The sequence below is a fragment of the Prenolepis imparis genome, unplaced genomic scaffold (genome assembly GCF_030444845.1).
Source record: "Prenolepis imparis isolate NDT839.2.m4 unplaced genomic scaffold, iyPreImpa1.0 SCAF_2, whole genome shotgun sequence".
In the NCBI taxonomy this organism is placed as follows: Eukaryota; Metazoa; Arthropoda; class Insecta; order Hymenoptera; family Formicidae; genus Prenolepis; species Prenolepis imparis.
In genome coordinates, this window is record NW_028141160.1 from 24,016,725 (window position 1) to 24,038,077 (window position 21,353).

At 34.9% G+C, this 21,353-nt stretch overlaps 6 protein-coding genes and 1 non-coding gene across 10 annotated transcripts; 4 read left to right on the top strand and 3 right to left on the bottom strand.

Annotated features, from left to right (window-relative positions):
- Positions 1-757: 757 nt before the first annotated feature.
- LOC145948261 (uncharacterized) lies at positions 758-8,751 on the top strand. 2 transcript variants are annotated; one of them, XM_083057994.1, is made up of 7 exons: positions 758-911; positions 3,791-4,064; positions 4,159-4,394; positions 5,335-5,720; positions 5,946-6,217; positions 6,685-7,319; positions 7,402-8,751. In XM_083057994.1, the coding sequence occupies exons 1-7, from the start codon at positions 877-879 to the stop codon at positions 7,856-7,858; spliced, it is 2,295 nt and encodes a 764-aa protein (XP_082914120.1). In that variant the 5' UTR covers positions 758-876; the 3' UTR covers positions 7,859-8,751. The 2 variants fall into 2 exon arrangements, with proteins under 2 accessions (XP_082914120.1, XP_082914123.1); XM_083057997.1 differs by having other exon boundaries at positions 7,405-8,751.
- Positions 2,765-2,846, bottom strand: Trnal-aag (transfer RNA leucine (anticodon AAG)). Its single transcript has one exon. It is a non-coding gene; the product is annotated as a tRNA-Leu (tRNA).
- Positions 8,752-9,323: 572 nt separating the features above from the next.
- On the top strand, positions 9,324-11,035 carry LOC145933101 (uncharacterized). Its single transcript, XM_083032583.1, has 6 exons — positions 9,324-9,528; positions 9,639-9,757; positions 9,871-9,921; positions 10,085-10,314; positions 10,527-10,675; positions 10,802-11,035. Exons 2-6 carry the CDS (start codon positions 9,650-9,652, stop codon positions 10,969-10,971), a joined length of 708 nt encoding a protein of 235 aa, XP_082888709.1. The 5' UTR covers positions 9,324-9,528; positions 9,639-9,649; the 3' UTR covers positions 10,972-11,035.
- A 575-nt stretch (positions 11,036-11,610) lies between these two features.
- Positions 11,611-15,234, bottom strand: LOC145933100 (uncharacterized). The gene is made up of 8 exons (XM_083032582.1): positions 14,379-15,234; positions 14,041-14,213; positions 13,853-13,962; positions 13,303-13,764; positions 13,136-13,196; positions 12,846-13,023; positions 12,587-12,758; positions 11,611-12,315 (listed from the first exon to the last, which is right to left on the bottom strand). The coding sequence occupies exons 1-8, from the start codon at positions 14,685-14,687 to the stop codon at positions 12,050-12,052; spliced, it is 1,731 nt and encodes a 576-aa protein (XP_082888708.1). The 5' UTR covers positions 14,688-15,234; the 3' UTR covers positions 11,611-12,049.
- A 654-nt stretch (positions 15,235-15,888) lies between these two features.
- Positions 15,889-18,408, top strand: Spf45 (splicing factor 45). 3 transcript variants are annotated; one of them, XM_083032587.1, is made up of 5 exons: positions 15,889-16,182; positions 16,368-16,676; positions 16,804-17,244; positions 17,327-17,613; positions 18,185-18,408. In XM_083032587.1, coding segments are annotated over exons 1-5 (1,155 nt in total). In that variant the 5' UTR covers positions 15,889-16,065; the 3' UTR covers positions 18,186-18,408. The 3 variants fall into 3 exon arrangements, with proteins under 3 accessions (XP_082888713.1, XP_082888714.1, XP_082888712.1); XM_083032588.1 differs by having other exon boundaries at positions 18,222-18,406; XM_083032586.1 differs by lacking the exon at positions 18,185-18,408 and having other exon boundaries at positions 17,327-17,801.
- Positions 18,409-18,483: 75 nt separating this feature from the next.
- Positions 18,484-20,200, bottom strand: Alg2 (alpha-1,3/1,6-mannosyltransferase Alg2). The gene is made up of 2 exons (XM_083032585.1): positions 19,776-20,200; positions 18,484-19,648 (listed from the first exon to the last, which is right to left on the bottom strand). Exons 1-2 carry the CDS (start codon positions 20,016-20,018, stop codon positions 18,680-18,682), a joined length of 1,212 nt encoding a protein of 403 aa, XP_082888711.1. The 5' UTR covers positions 20,019-20,200; the 3' UTR covers positions 18,484-18,679.
- A 262-nt stretch (positions 20,201-20,462) lies between these two features.
- Vti1b (Vesicle transport through interaction with t-SNAREs 1b) lies at positions 20,463-21,343 on the top strand. The gene is made up of 2 exons (XM_083032594.1): positions 20,463-20,636; positions 20,736-21,343. The coding sequence occupies exon 2, from the start codon at positions 20,823-20,825 to the stop codon at positions 21,192-21,194; it is 372 nt and encodes a 123-aa protein (XP_082888720.1). The 5' UTR covers positions 20,463-20,636; positions 20,736-20,822; the 3' UTR covers positions 21,195-21,343.
- Positions 21,344-21,353: the final 10 nt, after the last annotated feature.

A 21,353-nucleotide genomic window follows, 5' to 3' on the forward strand; every position in this document is an offset into this window, starting at 1 on the left:
TATTGTATTAGTGATTACTTTTTAACTTTTAAATTGATGAAATTCTAATATATTTATTTGAAAATATGCACAGATGTGCAACGTACAATTATATGATATCTAAAAATTTGGTATTCTATTATAACCTTATATATTTTATACATGATATATATTCTTCGATAGTATAAAATATAAAATACAAAAAAATTACATTTTATTAAAGAATATATATAAAATGTTGCAAAACTTCACAAAATATATAATAAATAAGGTATGTATTTCGATAATTATATATATATTTTATTGGTTAGAGATCAATATGCGATAACTGATGATAACATATATATTATTGTGAGTTAAAAATTGTTTGCAAAATTCTAATAATTTTTAATTTAACGAAATGATTGTAATTCAAATGAAAACACACTGATAAAGTCAACGTGAAATAAATTATTTTTACCCTATATAATATACATATATTTATTTGCGAATAATTTATATTCATATAAATTCTCATTCAATTATAATAGATTATAATATTATCCCTTTTATTTATGATGAATGAAACTGCTCCTTTTTATCTTTAATCCAGATTCGTCCAACTCGGCTTTATCGCATTATCCTGCTCACCACCCTGGCACCCTGGCACCCTTGGGCGCACCAATCCTCGCAGCTGCGCAGGTGTATCACCCCTGATCACCCCTAGCACCTTCTTATCAACATCTCCGAAGAAGCAGTCGCGCCAGAAGGAAGGTTTCGCGCTCTCCGTTCGCTCCTTCGTACCTTTCCTTGCTTCTTCCGTTCCACGCGGACGTCGTTCCAGGGACTAGTCCCCCTTATCTCGTCACCGCACTTGGTCGCATCCTTCGAAGGGCGATCGCTGGATAGGACGATGCAATGGGCGAGGGAAAAAGCGACCGTTCCGGCAAAAGGTAAACGTTTGCCGCGGCTTCTGGAAGCCGTCAGTCGATCGAAGAATACATCGCACGTTGCACTATTTAATTAATCTAACTGTATTTAATTTAAATCCGCGCGTACGTCTGATCACTTCTTTGCCACTCGTTTTTATTATATATCCTTCTCTCTTCGCAAAGATTTAAGAGCTTTAAGATTCTGAAGATACTCTCTGTTATAATTAGAGAATAATGCAACTATTTTGTGCACTATATTTACCAAAATTTACTTATTTCTTTCTATGCAACTACATTTTTTCTTTTGTTTTGTATTGGTAAATGCTCATTGCGTAAATTGTATATGCGAGAAACATAATCCATGATTGAAACAAATCTTTTTAAAAAATTTATTTTTTTTTAAATTTTTTCTGCATTAAAAAAACATCTTATCTGCAAAAAAATGACTCATATTTACTTGCTAAATAATTCTATTATTTTTTTCCAATTCAATGTCTATGTGTTTTATTTTTTGTTGTAAAGCTATATAGCTTACTCAATTGCTGCTCAACTATACTTGCTACTTACAGAAGTACTTATACTTTGCAACTATAGTCACAATATGCAAATAACATGTATATGATTTATTACCATATATGACATTAGCATATATGTGTTGCCCCAATTGCACAATTTGAAATATATACTCGAAAGATTCAGGCATATCTTTTATGTAAATATACTCTATATATCATGGATTATCTGATTATCTAATTAGGTGATTGTTGCTAAATCGATATTGCGAAGAGAGATTATCTCGACGAGTATCAATATTAATTTAATTTCCTATTTAGCGCGTAATACTTTCAATAATAATCTTCTTTAATTCGTTAAGTGGCAAGCGCATTTATCGCGGTCGTGCTTTCAACTAAATGATCATCTCGCCTTTTAATCCCATTTAAGCTGATCGTTTAGTCACGCCTACCCAATAATGTAACAGCTTAAATACGTCGATACCGTTTACCGCATTAATTTCCCAAAGTAATCAGAGATCGTAATCACAAACGTGCAATAAAACGAGATATTCATGTTTTTTCATTCTTCGTTGATCAAGTTCAGAAATATTGTAGAATATGCAAGTTTTTATGAAAAATTACTTTAAAAACTATGTAACAAAAGATATTTTACGTCTTTTTTAAAAAATAATAACGCATTGTTTATAAAAAAAATAAGAAGCTATAATTATAACCAATTAAAAAAAATTTAAAGATAGGTATCAAACTAAGATAGGATAGAGATAAATAATAGAGAGGCATATATATTAAAATTAAATGAAGTATTTAATTCGATTTGTTCACGCATATTTCTAATTAGAGCTTGATTTAAAAAAACTCAGCGATAAGGAGACGAGACGGGTGAGACTTTTTGATGGGCCACGGCCTGGATTCCTTTTACTAAGGAAGCTCGCGTGCAAGCACCGCCGGCGGCGGCTCTGTAAAATGCGTTTAGATTCAATCACGCACTGAGACCGCAGAACAACTGACCGGGTGGCGATATGCCGTATCCGCCGTTTCGCGGCTTCGTCGGTGCGTGCGAACCACGTGGCGCGGACATTAATTTAGCGGCGCATACAAATTTGTCGTGCGAGTGGGAGTGAGGATACTAGGGTCTAGGGTCGCGGTTCAAATCGGGGCCATTAGGTCGAATGAGAAACCTCAACATTACGAATCGACCAAGAATAAATCTGCAAATTAAGGGCGAACTGGGCAAAAGAAAAAGATCCATGCGATTTGTACGAAGAAAAAAGTGGCGCCGAATAAAACTGATAACGTTATCAAAATTTCTTACACGGAATGAGATAAAATAATGTGTGAGGGAGAGAGAACAAAAATAAATGGCAACGGTGGGATTCGAACCCACGCCCCCGAAGAGACTGGTGCCTTAAACCAGCGCCTTAGACCGCTCGGCCACGCTACCCTGTACAAGCTTACCCCTCTCACCCTGACATGCAAGCTCATTCTGCTAATTACGAGATTACAAATGATCCCTATATAACAGCCAGCTTTATCTTTTTTTACATCTACACTTTACATACACACATATGTAATTTTTAAAATATTTATTAGAATGGACTACGATAAATTAATAACATTATATGCCATTAAAACAAAGACAAATTCGAAATAATATTTTTTACATGTCACATTTTCATCAGTCAAATGCATTTCACATTATTTACATAATAATTTTCTCTTTTCTCAACGCTTAATCAATCGGAATTTATCTTATTAGAACGGTTTTTACATTTGTCGAAATTTCTTTTTGTCGCAGTTGAAACTACAACATTGTGGGGACATCTCACGAATGCATTATTCGTTGTTGATGTAATTCGCGAGGGTTGACGTGCGCGCGAACCATTAGGCCAGGATGAGATTTATTTTTCAAGCTGCGCGTTTTGCAAATCGATTCGTCGTATTCGGAAGAGCCGTTGTAATGGCATGTACAGCACTTTCGTACCACTCTCTTCCTGTTCCTAGTCCTACCTCTGTGCCCCCTCGCCTCCTCGCCGCTTCTCCAGCCGGCCCGCCCTCTTACATCCCTAATTCGCGTCCCTCTAATACCTCGGTTCTTCGGTAAGCTCATCTTCAGTAAGCTCAAGTCATCCATCCCTATCGCATCGCAAATTATATATCTTATTCAATCTGCATATTCGTGGATATGATAGTTTGAATTAGCAAAGTTTAATATAATAAACAATTGTTTAAATACTCAACGAAAATACATATATAATTATTTCTTTCAAAGAGTGGAATATACACAAATATTGAACAGAATTATTATACTTGAATAAAAAATAATAAGAATAAAATAAATAAAATTACAAATGTATGATATCACTTTGTAATTAAGATTACGATTAGGCAAAGATCCTCCTCTCGCGGTGTCGGCAAGCCACCCCCGGATCTCGAGATAGCGCATGGTAAAGGCAAGGAGAAGAAGGGACGTAAGAGCAAGACCAAGGAGAGATGGCCGTTTCTCGAAGGATTGACGGTCGACGAGTTGGCTCGCTATCGGAGGAGGCGCGTCCAGGATCGGCCGAAGGACAATCTTCAGTCTCATCCGGAATCAGCGGTCCAGGATTCCACGTCTGAGTATCATCGCGCCTTTGGTACAAATGTCGAGGAACCTTCTAAGGTATTTATACGGTATTTTTTTTAAATGTATATCGAGATAATTGATTATTTATGCACATATTAAAAGCATATATCTATATATGTATATGTAATAGGAAAATGTCTGGCCGATAGAAGAAAGAAAACCCGAGGATTATTCGGAGGAAACTTTCGAAGATGCACAATCTTTGTATCGCATGGATTTTCGAGAGCGCGAAGCAATCGAGGATCCATCCAAAGCGAAAGAAGAGAATGCTTTTGCCCAGTTGGTCCATGGAAACGAGAAGATGGAGACAAGAGTGGAAGTCCCGCAGTTCGAGATTTCGTTTAGACGTCCATCACTTATCAGAAGGTAAGGCTATTCTTAACATTATTATAAATTTTATAACACAATTAAGATCAATATATATTTAATGTAATTAATAGTAATTGCATAAATAATAAGCAATGGAGAGAATACAAGATTTTCTATACAAAACAATATTTAATAATATATAAAAAATATAATGTACAATAATATAAATAATTATAATAATAATAATATTTCTAATAATAATGTTACATATAGATACATATTTTAAAAAAATTAATATCAAAAAATTAAGAAATTATATGCGTGTGTGTGTACGTACAATAAAATATTTTGTGTAGTACACAGATTGAAATCTAATTTTAATTTGATCATTCGCTTAGCTAGTTTCGCGAAGATTATCAATACTTTTCTGTCGTGAATCTTTCAGGACATTTATGTCTAAACTGTTCCAAGACACGCGAGTTCCTGTAAATATCGAAGAAACATAAATCTGACTGTCATGCAACTAAATTGGCAATTTAGTAGTAAGAGAACCGATTTTCTGCTTTCTTTTACGTTTTATTATTTCTGTAGCATCTAATAAATCACGAACATATAATTTAAGATATCACAATTCAGCAAATGGTATATATATATATATATATATATATATATATATATAATTATGTTCTTATTGGTACATCAAGCCAAACGAATTAAGTTCTATACAATAATGCAAAGAAAATATTTTATCTACAAAATATCAAAATTCTACACGTACACGCACACACATATATAATTTTTATATTAAATTATTTTTAATTCTGTTAAACTTGTTAATAAAGAGAGACTCAGAAATGAATATAAATTATAGAAGAAGCTGAAGCGCGCAATATCGAAGATGAAGATGAGTTGAAATTGTTATAATCGCGATGCGTTTATGAATGATCTAGTTTCTATTAACTTATAAAAGTGGCGATCCGTTCATTATTGCGAAAAGGGGTACTAGCTTGAAGTGCAGCGGGGATTTCTACACCGATACGGAAACGTACTCGGCGTACGTACCTTATGAGGGCCAGCATCGCGCCGAGCTTGCGCGTCGACCCACGTCCTTGAAGATGGAGGGCGACCTGGACACCATGACGGAGAAATGCGAGAAATTTATCGAGTGGCTCAATGTTAGTCGACCGGAACTCATGCGTATACCCACTAACTTGAAGATGGAGGGCGAGTTGGAGACGTCGACGGAAAATCAGGACAAGTACGTTCCCTTTGTGGGAGTTCGGAGACCGGAATTGCTGAGACGAAGCACAAACTTGAAGCTCGAGGGAGATACCTACTTTGTACCGGAATACACCGATGTGTTCAGAGATTATAATATTAAAGGTAAATTATATATTAAACTTTGAAAAAAAATGCGGCAGATAAAAATTAATTAAGAAAAAATTAAATAAGAAAAATATGTTTAAAATCCTATGTGTAAAATATATTTTTATATATATGATTACGAATTAAAGTAATGAAAGTCATTGTTAAAATATGCTTAACGAGATGTACATTTCGCGCCGTCATTCCTTTCTCTTTTTTGCTTTATATTTTTTTTATATATAGATAGACTGCAGCCAAAGAAGCCGCAAACGCATTTAAAAGCTGGCGGCGACTTTTTCCAAAGCACAGAGAGTACTGAAAATTTTGTTTACCCTCGCACTAAGACGCAAGACATAGACGCTAAACAGATCAAAGACGATAGTGAAGAAGATAAATGGATAGAAGAAGATCAAGAAGAGAAACGTAAGAACGAAGAGATGAAGATGTTGGTGTCAAAGCTGGAAGATTTAAATGGTCGGCCGCTCGAAATTCCGGAATATCGAGATGCGTACAAGGTATATATTCTTGCGTATACGTACTATTTCTTCATTGTTTGTTGTATAATTATAATTGTTTGTATTTAAAGTAAATTCCTGAATAAATTTTAGATTCATCTTTCTCTATTTAAGTATTATTACATGCGATAACTTTATTTGTGCTATTTATTAAATTATTGTATTATTGAGTCATTATTATAAATGTTGTATTATTGAGAATTATATTTATATTTAAAGGTTTATTCAAGATTTAGTCTAAAAATTCAAGATTTGTTAAAAACAAAGTAGAAAGAGAAATTAGAAAAAAAATACATAAAAAATATTTTAATTAATTTTTTTAATTTATTTAATAGTCATAAAGATGCGTGAAAAACAGTCGAAAGAAAGAAAAGACATCTTTTTTCGGTCGTTGACATTATATGCAAAATGTATGTATGATTATTATATATTAATTATAAGTATATATATATATATAATTATTACAGGATTTTCCACGCGAACGGCCAAAGCTCGCGAAGCCGGATGATGAAATAGGTCGCGCTGATGGCTCAAAGGTATCTTCACCGTCGCGCTCAAAGTTTTCCATGAAGATCGACCAAGACCCCGAGTACCAGTCTAAGTATCTAGACTATCCTCGGGATCGTCCCACCTATCGTAAACCACCGCCGATATTGCGACCGACGAACGTCTCCTCTTCCGGTCGCGGTAGCGCGTGCTTCGGCAGACCAGTTCATCGTCAGGAATGTCGTACATTCGAGTACGAACCTACAAGCGAGGTGAGATCGCAGTACGTTCCTTACGGATACATACCGAGGGTTGAAACACTGAAGATGCCGGCGAATCTACGCTTGGAGGGTACCTTTGATCTTCAACCTGAGTACAGAAAAGCTTATTGCGCGAAGTACGATCGTCAGAGCTGCGCGGAACCTAAAACGATATATGGTAGAGGCAGTCCAAGCGCTACAAAAAGAATAAGAGAACATGGTTACTGGTTTAAAAATGACAATAGTGGTCAGTGTGACAAAACAATCGCCGCCCAAGAACAAAATGCTTTTTCTATATTGAACACGCGAATGCATGAGGAGAATGTCACTGGGAAACCACCACCCGCCAGCAGAAGGTATTTAAATCTGTCATTTTATATATACTTTGAATTCAAAATTTTTTTTAATTTTTGAAATTTTGAATCAAAATTCTTTCAGAAGCTCCAGACTGTCCCAAGTCAGCCCGATAGCATCGAGACCGACGCAGCTAGAGTTGGCGGATCGCGCGATCCCTACGAGAATCTCGCGATCTCCCAGTCCATCGTATCGATTGCACGTCTGTGACGTCGACAACGAGCCGCGAGGTTTCGGTCAACATAGACAGTCTTCCGGAAGAGTTATTCGTAGTCCTTCGGTCGATCGTACGATTCAGAACGATGACATCACCAGACCTTATTCACCCAGTTTCGGCAGGGACAGGCAAAATCGTCGTGTCAATGATCAACCGTTCGTAGTTCTAGATAACGCTTCGAGAAACGTATCGGATAGAAGCGAAGCTCACAGGAAGAATCGCATCGACAGAAATGTCGACGTTACGGTACCAATTTCCCGAGGAAGACCTAGAACTCCGACCAGATGGATGCCACCGTGGTACGACAATACGAATACCATCTAAGACTTTCGATCAGTGGCGAGAGCTCGTTGAAAAAAAAATTTATGTATATTTATGATAATCTGCTGCCTGAAATGTTAAAAAAGTGACATAAAAAGATAAAAGTAGCGATAAATGTGTGGACACACTGCCTTTAACTTTATATGCAGAATAATTGAAAATCAATTCTTTAATATTTGCGCGTATATATCTTTTATATTACAACGACTACTATTAGTCCTTTTTTCTTGCAGAGATTTTTGAAACAAAAGTTGTTGCAAAAGTCTCATTTTTTCCGCGTATATGAACAAATCCTATCGTACTCATCGCGTTTACCTAACGCTAAATGAGATTGTTTTACTCTCAGCACGAGATAAAAAATCGTGCGCGATTTTTTATATAAAAGAAACAAAATTCAGAATTTATTACATTCAGAGCTAAATGTAGAATATATGAATAGATTTATACTCATGTTACAAATTATTTGTTAGTTGTATCCATGTTAGAAATTAAATAGTTATATATATTATATATATAGTTATGTATATATCTCTCTCTCTTTCTCTCTTAACGCACAACGGGAATTTATTTATAAGCCGCGAATAACAATTAAACAGATATTTCTCTCATCGATTCCAAGAATATAAAGTAATCTATGTTTTTTTCGAAAATTTTGAAAAAATAATTTATTTTATATTTAATCTTTTAACTGATGCTCTCGTTCGATATGCCGATCATATGTATAATGTACGTTAATTGTTGCAACTATATATAACTTATAACTATAATAGCGATAATAATGAGATATGCTATATATACTGCCAATATTTGTTAATCGATATGATAAAATATATACGAACGATACCTACAGTTTTATTTAACCTTTTTGATCATATCATATCGTAGAAATTACGATATCTACATTACAGTTGCATTTATTACTCTGTCATATCACGTCACAAAATAGAATAAATATAATAATTTGTAATAAATGAATCGATTGATAATATAAAAAAGATTCCATAATTATAGTTAAATTATTATAATGCTATAATTTAAGTATTCTAATAAAAAAACAATGTGTAATACAATGTATGTAAAATATTGATTAATAATTATTATATCAATCTTGTAACTTTATCTTTAATTACAATTATAAATTATTTTATTTATTCAAAATTATTTATTTGATATCATTAATTATAAATGATGTTCAAGAGCAGAGTTAATTTTCTATAAAAATGTAATTTTTTTGAAGATAAAAAATTGTCCTAAGTTAGGGTTCGAAAGTTTTAAATTATTCGATTCGATAGTCGATAGTCGATAGTCGATAGATAATCGATTTAAAGCTTGTACATACGTAAAAGCGAAAAGTTGATTGGTTCGCGTTTTGCGTGCAAAAGTCTTTATGCACCGGACCGTCAGAGGACTCTTCCAGAAGACTCACGATCTTTATTATTATCAGTTCAATGGTAATGAATGAAATCGCGCGCCGAGTACGTTTGTCCACCTGTCACCTGTCCACGTCCACGTCAGTCACGTCCAAGTACGCACGTTCGCGTTCTCGGCATTCTTGCGTTATAAGCTAACCTAAGTAAACGATCGTCTGTCACACGAAATCTGATAATAGTCGATGAATGAGACGTTTACGCAGATGACAAGTTATTTAAATATTCCCTAGCGTAAACTATAAGGTACTTGATAAGATCATGCAAATCCATTGAGATTGAACAACGAGCGGAATAATATCCCAAACATGGACGAGTATATATATTTATATTTTGTTTTTTTCTTTTCTGAATAGAGTGTAGCAAAATGCATTGGACGCTGTGCATATTGATAATCGGATCGTTCGGATGTAAATACATCCATGTTCAGGCGCAAAGAGTCGCGCCGGGTGTACCACCTCAGCATTATCAGCAGGCAGGCCATATTTTCGAATGTTATGTTTAGCAAACATATGGTTCGATGAAATGACATTTCGCGACACTATGCATATTGTTTTTTTAACATACTTCTCGCTTTCTCTGTTTTAGCCTGTTCAAGTACCGCAACAACATGCGCAACACATTCCACAACAGCAACAAGTAAAGTTTCTTCAGTTATAACTCGATTATATATCGTCCATAATACTTCTATTACAAATTTATTTTTATATTAGCCGTTACTTTTTTCTGTTATTGTTGTTTTTGTTTAACTTAAAGTTGTCTTTCAATTTTAATAATCCAATTTATCAAAAATTTGCTCAAGTATCAACAAGTACCGATGCAACAGCAAGTCCCTATACAACAGCAAATGCCGGTGCAACATCAAGTCCCGGCACAACAACAGGTCCCTGTTCAGCATGTACCGATGCAACAAGTGCCCATGCAACAAGTACCAATGCAACAGCAGCCTCAGGTTCAACAAGGACATGGACACGCACATGGTCATGGGCAACCTCAAATACTTAATGCTGCTAATATAGCCCATGAAAAAGAGTAAGTATCGAGTAGAGAAATTCAATTAATAAAAAAAATTTTTTTTTGCTTGTATTCACTAAAATATACATGGAATGTTAATTAACTTTAAAATTTAGTTTAACAAACTCGAGCATCTGAGAATTTTATATGCTTTCAAATTTTTTGGATACACATTTTAATTGTTGAGGCATATGTTATGAACATATTCTTCTTTTCTTTCTTCCTACTAGACATATTGCAGAGCATGCTGACGTTCCAATAGATACCAGCAAGATGACAGATCAGGAGTTGCAGTTTCACTATTTCAAAATGCATGATGCAGATAACAACAATAAATTAGACGGTTGCGAGCTCATCAAATCTCTTATACATTGGCATGGTATGCAGCATTTTGTCTATCTTTCCTCTTTTTATTACATTTTCTCTAATGTAATATGAATTAATAAAACAAACAGAATAAATTTATATATATATATATATATATATTTTATTATGTCTATTATAGAACAAGGTAATGTGGAAGATACGCAAGGTGACAAGTTATTTAAGGATGAGGAATTGATACAATTGATAGATCCAATACTTAGCATGGATGATACTAACAATGACGGCTACATCGATTATCCTGAATTTATACAGGCCCAACAGAACGCCGCAGCTAGTGCGCGTCCATAATGGTGAAACTCTCATAACTTGGGATAAAATTTAATTTGAAATAAAGTTTATAAAAGTTGTTTAAGGAGGAAATCATTATTTTCATTATCATTTTTTCTATGATGCAATATTGACATGGTACTGTTTATATGATAAGCCGAGATTATTTATGTGACTCATTCTTCATTAACCTAATCAGTATATAAGAAAAATATAAGAGAAAAGAAAAGCGTAGCTTCTGTATATTGTCGATATTATACAATACAAAAATATCATATAATTAAAAGCTTAGAAATGAAACTTTCTCTTTAATTATTATTTTTCATAATATATATATATATATATATATTTTGAGATTAATTTTATAAAAAATTTTAAAAAATGTCTATTGCGCATTATTACTCTTTAAGATGGTTGTAATGTTCTAATGTTATTAAACTGGATTTTTGATATATCAAGAAACTATTTTTAAACAAGAATATTTTATAAAAAATCTAGTACTTTGTTAATAAATAAAATAATCATTAATTAATTTTTATTGTTATTTAAACTTGTTACATATAAATTATTAGCATAAGTTCATTTAATTCATGTTTATATTAAAATCATGAATGTGTTTCATTAGTAAATATCTCTGCATAATACTGACAAGGCTAAAATTTATTTGCAATAAAATTGTATATACATATATTTATGTAATAATATGCAACAATTAGACTTTAAATTCTATTGTATTGCATTCTAAAATTTTTTCTAATTTTTTTATTACAAAAGTTATTTAATAATAAAATATTTGATGAATATATATATAAAGAAAAAATCAATCAATTCATAATTTTATGAATTATTGTTTCTATATATCAAAATGTTGTTAGCAGGAATTACACAAAACGCTTGCAGCTTTGTATAATGCAATTAAGTATGTTTTAACAAAATTTCGTTAATGTTTAGAAAATGTCATTTGAAGAGATTTTGTTTAGCATAGTCTCTCATAGGACAATACTTACAATAATGTGGTACGAAAATATGGTAGATATATTTAAGCGACTAGGTTGTGACTAGATTTAGGAATGATTCTTCTCTTCGCGCGTGTATCCATTTATAAATACATTCCATTAACCAAATAATCGGCGTCATGCGCATAAGGTCCATGCCCGCATCTGCCACGTCGTTTCACCACACGCAATCGGCAAACAATTAAAGCAGCCGTGATCGCAGTTGCTATGAGTCCTAGTGACAATGACACCACTGCCCCTTTGGGCCTTAAAACGTCATTCTCGATTATTTGAAGATGTTCCGCAATAATGTTGGTTCTCTCCTGCCCTCTCACATGATGATCTTCGATTACAATTACACCTTTATGATCTGCAATGATATAAACTATATCACAGTAAGAACTAAATGTGTATTATACTTGTATTACAAGTTGTTTAATGTGTCTTTACTTTTTGAAAAAATTTAAATAAAAAGTAGACTAATAAGAGACTAATAAGCACAATTATAAAGACGAAATTAAATTATATTTATAATAAACCTTTCTTTCAGCAATTCAATTAAAAAAAAACTTCCTATTTGAATTTTCTTATATTTAATATATTAGTTTTTTTCCTTTTATTTATTTATTTTTTTGTTTTACCTTTTGATTCCTTTGCATGATTATGTTTGGTAATGTCATTTGCTAATAAAGTTGGTTTTTCAATAATTTGTTTGCTCACTTTCGTATGTATCGGATGCGTATCGGTTTTTTCTTCCTTTTTTACAAATTCTTTATTCTGCGTCAACTCATTTCTATATGAGGTCTCTGAGGTCTACAATAATAGAATCATTATTATTCATTATTATTTAAATATATTTTTAAAATTCTATAATAATTAAGTTACTACAAATGTGCTTACATCATAGACAGGTGTTGTTGTAATCTTAGCAGAATTTTCTACATCTTCTACAGCTTGCTTATATTGAGAATTTGGTGCAACAGATGATAATAATTGTACTGGATTTTCTTGCCAAGCTACCTTATTCGGTGATGGGAAATGTGAAGCATATGGATGCTTAGAATCCATATATAACCCTCTAAATATAAAATTTGAAAGTTAATAGAAAATTATATATTATATAATTCAGTATATAATCTTTTATATTTTAATACAATAATTAAACCAAAGATTTTAATATTTCGAATTACCTATCGGCTTCATTATTTCCTATAACGCTCGAACCTTTGTGGTTAAATATATGTGGCTGTTCTAAAAACATACATTTGCAACATGCATTCGTAAGAGTTCTATAATAATGGAGATATATATAAATGATAGAAGTATATGAGAAAAAAAAAAAATATTTTTTACGTACGTTCATAAGGATTTATATTTTGTTCGTGGAAAGTATTTACAGGAACGTATGGATCCTTATTTTGTTCGTATAGGTGCTGATAATCCCACTGGTATCCCGGTGAACCATAACTCTTACGCATTTGCGGTAACTCCACCGGCTGACCGGGATACAGAATATTTTGCGGCTGCGACATTTGATGAGCTAAATTTGATATCTCCCAAGTTTTAGGATTAACCTCTGGCGCGGCAGGGTAGAACGGAGCGAGAGGTTTACGCTGCTCGATCATTTGCTGATATCGGAGAATATCAGCGGGTGGATGCGGCACCTGTATGATTGGAGGAACAGTTGGTTTTTCCGTGGGACACACAAGATCGGCCGCTTCGTCAGAACCGTCCGTACACTGCGGAATGCCATCGCAAACGTTGTATATAGCTATGCAGTCTCCAGATGAACGACACTCGTATTGATTTCTGCTGCAAGCTATTACATCAACAGAGATTTATATATTAATATACATTTCTTTTCCAATGATATATGACGCGGAGATTTTTAATATTTGAAACAATACCTGGTTTAACCAATGCAGGTGTAGTTAGTATTACTTTTGGTATTTGAGTAACTATAGATTTGCTGGGTGTCTCTGTAAATCCATAATCCGACGTAATCTCATTATTTTTCCTAAGATGCGAGAAAATTTTGTTAATCGGTCAACTGGTAAATTAAAAAGAAAAATATATAGAGAAAGTAGATAAATACCTAAGTGATTTTAATTCGTGCTCCTGTTGCGATATCCTGACCTCTTCTTCTACTTGTACATTCTGTATAGGATAATTAGTACGTACGGCACTAGTGTAATTAGCGTGCCTTGTGAATTTGCACTTGAAATCATGCAGTGGGCCACATTGAAAAAGATAGCAGCTACCTGGTTTCTACAAACATATTAATTATATATTCTTCATTATATATATATATATGTTATATATGTTATGATGTATATTAATGTCTTTTCTTTCTCTCTCTGCTTATCCCTATCTCTATCTACTGTCATATTGTCATATTATATTTCATTAAATAACTCTTTCTTTAATATATACCTTTTCTTCGAAGATAAACACGTCGCATCGCTCGGTTTCGCAGCAATATTTCAAACAATCCAATCTAGAATCCACGTCCAACACACTCAAGTACTTAGCACCCATGTCACGGGAGTCTTGAGTCTTGATAATTTTATCCTTATGAATGTCAAAGCTGTCGAGGCACATCTGATAATTATTGGTATTGCCGTGTCTCTTCTCATTTGCTCTGATTGTCTCGTCACCGCCGCAAGCACAGTGAAAAATCGCGACGAGAATTAGAAGAACGATCCGCCGAGTTTCACGAAACATCGTTTCACACTCACACATCACACATTCGGTGCTCGAGATGCGCACATCCGTGTGTCGCGATCGATAATTTAATATTTCGCGGTGAGTTTAGGCCGCCAGTATTTCGCCTTTGACGTTTCAACGACGGGGCAAAACTCATTTCTTTTTTAACAAGTATGCACTCTAATTTAACTGTGTAATTTTTCGATTTTGAAAATAAGATTACATTCATACGACAAAATGTTATCGGACGTACCGATTGGCCATCGAATAGAAAATTTGTAGAATCTCTTCGATAGAGATAACTATAAATTCTCTATTCGATAGCCAATCAGGATTACGTTTCAAAATTTCCTCGGCAGAGAAAAATTCATTTTACAATATTATTTTTTAGATACATCAATCATCAATTAATACTGTCGCGCATTTCAGTGGCCCTGCGTCGCGCGTCGCGCGCGAGGAATTCATTGCGCGGAGTGGGAGGAGAGAAACCTACGCGTTGTTTATTCTACAGCAAATTGCTTTTCATTACAATCTCCCGTTTCTGGTTTCAATCATCCCATTGTACCAAAAGATAAACACTCTGCTTCTCATTTACTTTTCTATTCTGAGAAAATGAGATTTCAAGTGCAGCTTTACGAAAGTGCCGACATATATATATACAACAAAGTTTTATATATATGCGCACGAATTTTAAAAAAATATTAAAAAGAAATTTTACATGTACAACAAAAGATATGTGTTAGAAAACAAATCGTTTAATTCTATAAAATCTATAAATGATCATAGAAGATGATACAATTGAATAACATTACCTTTTTTATATTATGATCCTTTATTAATATTATTATGCAATCGCATAAGTACGAAAACATTTTCGCAGTCTTGTGAAACATCACGTACATTTCCGGTATCGGACGGAAGCGGGCCCGCCTAGTCTAACCTTGCAATTACGTGACCAGCTGTCATCAGTGTTGCCAATTTACCATAGAATATATAATATTAGAGCGATTAGAGCGCGTGTCGATGTGCGCGGCGCGTTCGACTTTTTACCTTCAAGTGGCGCTGCGTTGCGTTTGCGTCAGCGCGCGGCACGCGTCGGAATTCGGTGCGCGGAGTGGGGGCTGGATGGTGGGGAGAGTGGTGGGGGCTGCGTGGTGGCGCGCGCAACCCCCCACCACCCAGCCCCCACCACCTGCCCCTACTCCGCGCACCGAATTCCGCCGCGCTGACACAGCGCCACTTGAAGGTTAAAAGTCGAACGCGCCGCGCACATCGACACGCGCTCTAATATTATATATTCTATGATGCCAACCAATACTGATTTCAACATGTATGCAACAGTCAAAGGATTTGACAAAGATTGAGGTTATGTCTGTTGAATTATTGTCGGCTAAATATTGAAATAAAGTTCATCATGTCTCTGTACGACGATTTTGACAAACATCGGACCACAGAAAAGGTCGCTGGATGGTCCTCCGGTATTAAATTGCTGCAATCGCAATTGCAGTTGAAGAAAGCCGCTACAACACAGGTGAATTCATCATAAATACAATGTATATCAAGCAATAAATTATTATCATTTATAATAATTATCTAATTGAGAAATACATGTAATCTCCGTTTTTTCAAAGATTTAAGCTTGATTTAAGATGTATCGATTAATGAGTTTTAATTATTTTTAATTATTTTTAATTATTTTTTTTTATGGATTTATAGCCAAAGCGTGAGCAATACAGGAAGGCTACTGCGGTACTAGCACCAGTGATAGACTTGAAATCGAAGACTAACCGCGATGCCGATAGAGAGGAGCACGAAAGCACCCATAGCAATCCATTGTCCACCGGTAGTGTGAGCAGTATAGGAATAGGAGATGAATTCGACTGGAATGTGGTAAATGAGTATGATCCTATGTGGCCCAATGAATATGAGAAAGTCGTGAAAGAATTGCGTGATATCAGAGATAGAGAGCATGAGACAGAGATGCGCAAACGTAGGAGGGATACCACTCGTTTCGAGGATACTCAGGTAATAAATGCAATAACTCTTTAAGTATTTATAATATATAATAATGAGTGAAAAGTGTATATGAAAATGATATTATATTATTTCAATAACAATAATAATATTGAAATATCTTTTTACATAATCATAGACTCCGGGTGGTACCAGCACCAGCACCAGCACAATGATACCTCCCGAAAGAGACGAAGAGAGAACGCCGTCTTCGAGAGGGGTGATTGGAGGTGCTGCCATAGCACCGCCGCCATCTTTACAATTACAAGAATCTTCAGAATTGCCACCACCACCACCACGACAAACGGCTAATTTAGGCTATGCGACATCATCCGTAGCTGCAAAGATAATGGCCAAGTATGGTTTCAAGGAAGGACAAGGTCTTGGCAAGAAGGAGCAAGGCATGTCAGTGGCGTTGCAAGTGGAGAAGACGAGTAAACGTGGTGGTAGAATAGTTAGTGAGAGAGAACAACTGATGCCTCCACCACCACCTATTTCTCCGCCACAAACTCAGTTAGCGTCACAGCAGCCACTTGCAGAAGAACCCAGCATTACCGAGATAATGAAATGTCCCAGCAAGGTAATTTATAACACACTTTTATTATTATATATGCATGTTGCTATTAGTTGTCAAACTTGAAATTGTATACTTGTTAACGTAGGTTGTACTTTTGCGCAACATGGTTGGTCCCGGAGAAGTGGACGACGATCTCGAACCAGAGGTGAAAGACGAATGCAACACCAAATACGGCGATGTTGCGCGTGTAATTATTCATGAAGTGATCGAAGCCGCTGCAGAAGAGGCAGTGCGAATTTTCGTCGAATTTAAGAGAATAGAAAGCGCCATCAAAGCTGTAGTCGATTTAAATGGACGTTTCTTTGGCGGTAGACAAGTTAAAGCAGGATTTTATTCGAGTGAAAAACTCGATAATTTACAATTAATGGACTAGTTGAGTAGATATGTAAAAATTTTAAATACTAGTTTAAAATATGCACGTTTTTCTGCAAATTGTATAAATATTTTATATTTTTATTGCATAAAAGATTTACATCTTATGCTTAACGAATCTATAACTATTTCTCTATGACAATTGTAAAAAAATTAATTTTTCTATTATATCTAATATATCTTACTTATGCAGTATCGCATTTGATTTATACATACATACATATATATGATTTCTAATTTAACAATCTATTTCAATAATATATGTAAAATTTGAATGAATATATTCAATCTTTTTGTGGGATCTAAAGTACTGGACAGAAAACTGATTAGTAGGGCCCGGATGTTCGGGCGATTTCTCGGGTCGCGCGCGGAGCACCACTGCGTGCAGGAGACCCGACGCCCGCCGACCGCATCCGAATTGACAGTCGTCGGGCGTCTCCTCAAGAAATGTTGCTATCTCACTCGCACACAGCGGTGCTCCGCGCGCGACCCGAGAAATCGCCCGAATATCCGGGTCCTACTGATTAGGTATAGCTTGTTAAAAATATAATTCATCAAAGATAATTTTCAGATGTCTTATTCAATAGACATGTTTTACTCTGCAATAGATTAAGGACATTGGAATCTGAAGAGAAGAATGAAGATCAGAAGTGTAATTAAAACACTAGACAATATAAAAATAAAATTGATCATAAATATTTAACAAAGCCAAATATTACAAACAACATATATGTGAACATTGTGTATATGTATTTTTAGTAATAATTTATATAATAATTTATATATAAACACCATAACAAATTGTATATTCCCACATAGGATATATAATTAAACAAACTAAACATAACATACAAACTATAACTAATACTATAACTATAATTCAGTAGAAAATGTAAATTTTAATCGAACATTTGATTAATATAGAACATGACAAATTGTCATGAAAAATTATGCTTTCACTTCTTAATATTTTAATATTGATCATTTCAAATATATATATTTGATATCGCGCAAAAAAAATTGGGAAGAATCACACTTTATTATTCCTTTGAATAATATTATATTATTACGTTTTAATGAAGTCATCTATCGCTTTGTTCAATTGAGCACTAAATGCAGCAAAACTGAATGTTTTTAAAAATCTGTCTTTACCAGCTCTACCGAATTCCTCGATACGATCTGAATTTTTAATGAGGAAAGATATTTTTGAAGCAAAAGCCTCGGCAGATAATTCAACCAAAAAACCAGTTTCTTCAGAAACTATCGATTCCATTGGACCGCCGGATTTGTGAGCAATCACCGGCTTGCCTACATACATCGCTTCTAAGGGTACTATCCCAAAGTGCTCGTTCGGCGGTGTGTATATTACAATTTTACAATGTTGAAGTATGGAAACTTTGTCAATGTCAGATGGCGAGCGTAAGAATATCACTTTATCCGTTACATGTAACTCGTCCGCGAGTCCTATTAATTCCAAATGATACTCCACATTCTCCTCGACTCTCTTGTCATATCCACCAGCCATAATCAAATATACTCTTTTGTACACTTCTTTCGTTAATAGTTTCTCCAGCTCCGCGAGAGCCTCTATCGCGAGTGACAACATTTTCTTACGTTCGTACCTATTGATCGACAATAGTACAATACTGTCATTTGGTAATTTCTTATCGAGTACCCTCTCTATAGATACTATCCTTGTCTTGTCGAAGAAATCCGTATTAATGGAAGGATATAAAACTTCAGGTTCAATGTGCAATCTCTTGAATGTGCTCCGAAACACGTTACCCGTATAAATGCTATTTACAAATACTTTATGTGCCATGCCGGTGGTAATTTCCTCCAGATAATTCAATGGCATGCGATACAGCTGTTTGCTATAGCCACCAGGCTGCGAGAGCAGCTGATCCGGATGATGACAGTAGAATACTATATATGGAATGCGCAGCCAAAGAATGGGTATGCAGACGGATACCAAGTCGCAGAAGACAACTTCCGGTCGTCGATCGGAAAATATGATGTAGCTAGCTGCGTATATCTGTAAGAAAATATATATCGTAATTTTGTTTTAATAAATACAGTTACTAAACATAAGTAAAGGATTTTTTTTCTAATTATTTCGATTATAGATCCATCAGCTTGTTATTCTCTCCGATATTACTTACCATGCGTATGTAGGCACAGGCAGCGTAGAATCTGCCCAGGATGTGTCTGGGTAGCCAATTGCCGACGACGGTGACGGGAATCGTGCCATCTCTGGTCTCGGAGAAACAATGGTCCGGATCGTGGTGGGTTGTGACAAAATTCACCTCGTGACCGTTCTTCTTCAGTGCCAGAGCGGCGTCGACGACCAGCCTCTCCGCGCCGCCGATACCGAGATCGGGATGCAGAAACGTAATGCGCGTCATCGTGCTCCGCAAATGATGGAATCCGTTAAACCGCCGTCGTCACGGTGCATTTATCGGAAAGTAGAAAATTATCGCGAGGCAAATAACTGTATTCGCATTTTACCGGTCACCGCCGACAGATTTTTATCGCCGCACGTAGGATTTCCAATTTAAGAACATCTGTTATATGTTATATTTTTCATATTATGGCATATTTACACTGCATCCAACGTATACAGTCTGATGTCCAATAGAAAATGTGGATTCAAACAACATTTTTGTCCCTAAAAAATAAACTCTTCTATTGGATATCACGTTTGACATCGGATTCATACGTCCTGATTGGTCATCTATGTGATTGGTCCAACCTCCTGATTGGTCGATCACGCCTAATGTAGTGAAAATCCCTAAGCACATCTTCCTTATGATCGCAACATCATGTTATTATACGTAATCTATGATTTACTGTGTTTACCTGTCATTGCTTGTCATTTCTCGAATTATGGAGTTCTGATAGCGATTATGTAGTTACACGGAGAAGAGCTTGATAACAAACAATTCATTTTTATCGTTAACTAATAATCAGAGACACGGATAATTTGTCGGAGAGAAACAAGAGTGGTCATTTTTAAAAAATAGGTAATTTCTTTCATTTAATTCCTATTATTATTACAAAAATATATTTATCATTTATTCTCTACGTATCGGTTATATTTACTGTGTAATCTTTGATTTTAGGCAAGCAAGGACATGTAACGTTTATTCATTTTAAATGATCTTTGATTAAATTTACTCTTAATATTCTTCATTCGTCACTTTCGTCGCATGTCGATCGAATACAACGCAACGATGAATTTTGGAACCGTGGATTGGGAGACTGAGCATCGACGAGTTTTGCTGGATGGCAACGCAGCGTTGGCACGATCGGCACAATCGGTCGCGAGATCTCAGGTCATTGCAGCGGAGAACGAGCAAATTGGGACAGAAGTGATATCTGATCTGGGCGAACAGAGAGACCGTCTTCTGCGAGCGAAGCATAGATTGTCGCAGACGGACGAAGAGTTGAATAGAGCGCGGAAAATTCTCCTTGTTATGCGAGTAAAGGTTTTGACAAATAAAATTGTCCTCGGTCTTATCATATTATTGGAACTGATTATTCTTGGTATAACGGTATATTTAAAATTTTTTTATAAATAAATTGTGTGCTCGCTTTATTGCCAAGCTTAATAAAGTTAAGGCGCAACGGTGTACATATAATTCATTATCAATTTAGTGCAGAGAGACACAATATTATTTTACTTACGCAATTTTTCTGTAATATTTAATAGAATAAACCACAAAAAATATATATGTATA

Coding starts and splice junctions, on each gene's coding strand:
- Alg2 (XM_083032585.1), bottom strand. CDS start 20,018: ATGACGCGCATTACGTTTCTGCATCCCGATCTCGGTATCGGCGGCGCG. Junction 19,649..19,775: donor CCTGTGCCTACATACGCATG/GTAAGTAATATC, acceptor ATTTTCTTACAG/ATATACGCAGCTAGCTACAT.
- Vti1b (XM_083032594.1), top strand. CDS start 20,823: ATGTCGATCGAATACAACGCAACGATGAATTTTGGAACCGTGGATTGG.
- LOC145948261 (XM_083057994.1), top strand. CDS start 877: ATGGGCGAGGGAAAAAGCGACCGTTCCGGCAAAAG. Junction 5,721..5,945: donor CAGAGATTATAATATTAAAG/GTAAATTATATA, acceptor TTTTATATATAG/ATAGACTGCAGCCAAAGAAG. Junction 6,218..6,684: donor AATATCGAGATGCGTACAAG/GTATATATTCTT, acceptor TAATTATTACAG/GATTTTCCACGCGAACGGCC.
- LOC145933100 (XM_083032582.1), bottom strand. CDS start 14,687: ATGTGTGAGTGTGAAACGATGTTTCGTGAAACTCGGCGGATCGTTCTT. Junction 12,759..12,845: donor CAACAACACCTGTCTATGAT/GTAAGCACATTT, acceptor CTATTATTGTAG/ACCTCAGAGACCTCATATAG. Junction 12,316..12,586: donor TCATGCAAAGGAATCAAAAG/GTAAAACAAAAA, acceptor ATATCATTGCAG/ATCATAAAGGTGTAATTGTA.
- Spf45 (XM_083032587.1), top strand. CDS start 16,066: ATGTCTCTGTACGACGATTTTGACAAACATCGGACCACAGAAAAGGTC. Junction 16,183..16,367: donor AGAAAGCCGCTACAACACAG/GTGAATTCATCA, acceptor ATGGATTTATAG/CCAAAGCGTGAGCAATACAG. Junction 17,245..17,326: donor TAATGAAATGTCCCAGCAAG/GTAATTTATAAC, acceptor TTGTTAACGTAG/GTTGTACTTTTGCGCAACAT.
- LOC145933101 (XM_083032583.1), top strand. CDS start 9,650: ATGCATTGGACGCTGTGCATATTGATAATCGGATCGTTCGGATGTAAA. Junction 9,922..10,084: donor ACATTCCACAACAGCAACAA/GTAAAGTTTCTT, acceptor AATTTGCTCAAG/TATCAACAAGTACCGATGCA. Junction 10,676..10,801: donor ATCTCTTATACATTGGCATG/GTATGCAGCATT, acceptor TGTCTATTATAG/AACAAGGTAATGTGGAAGAT.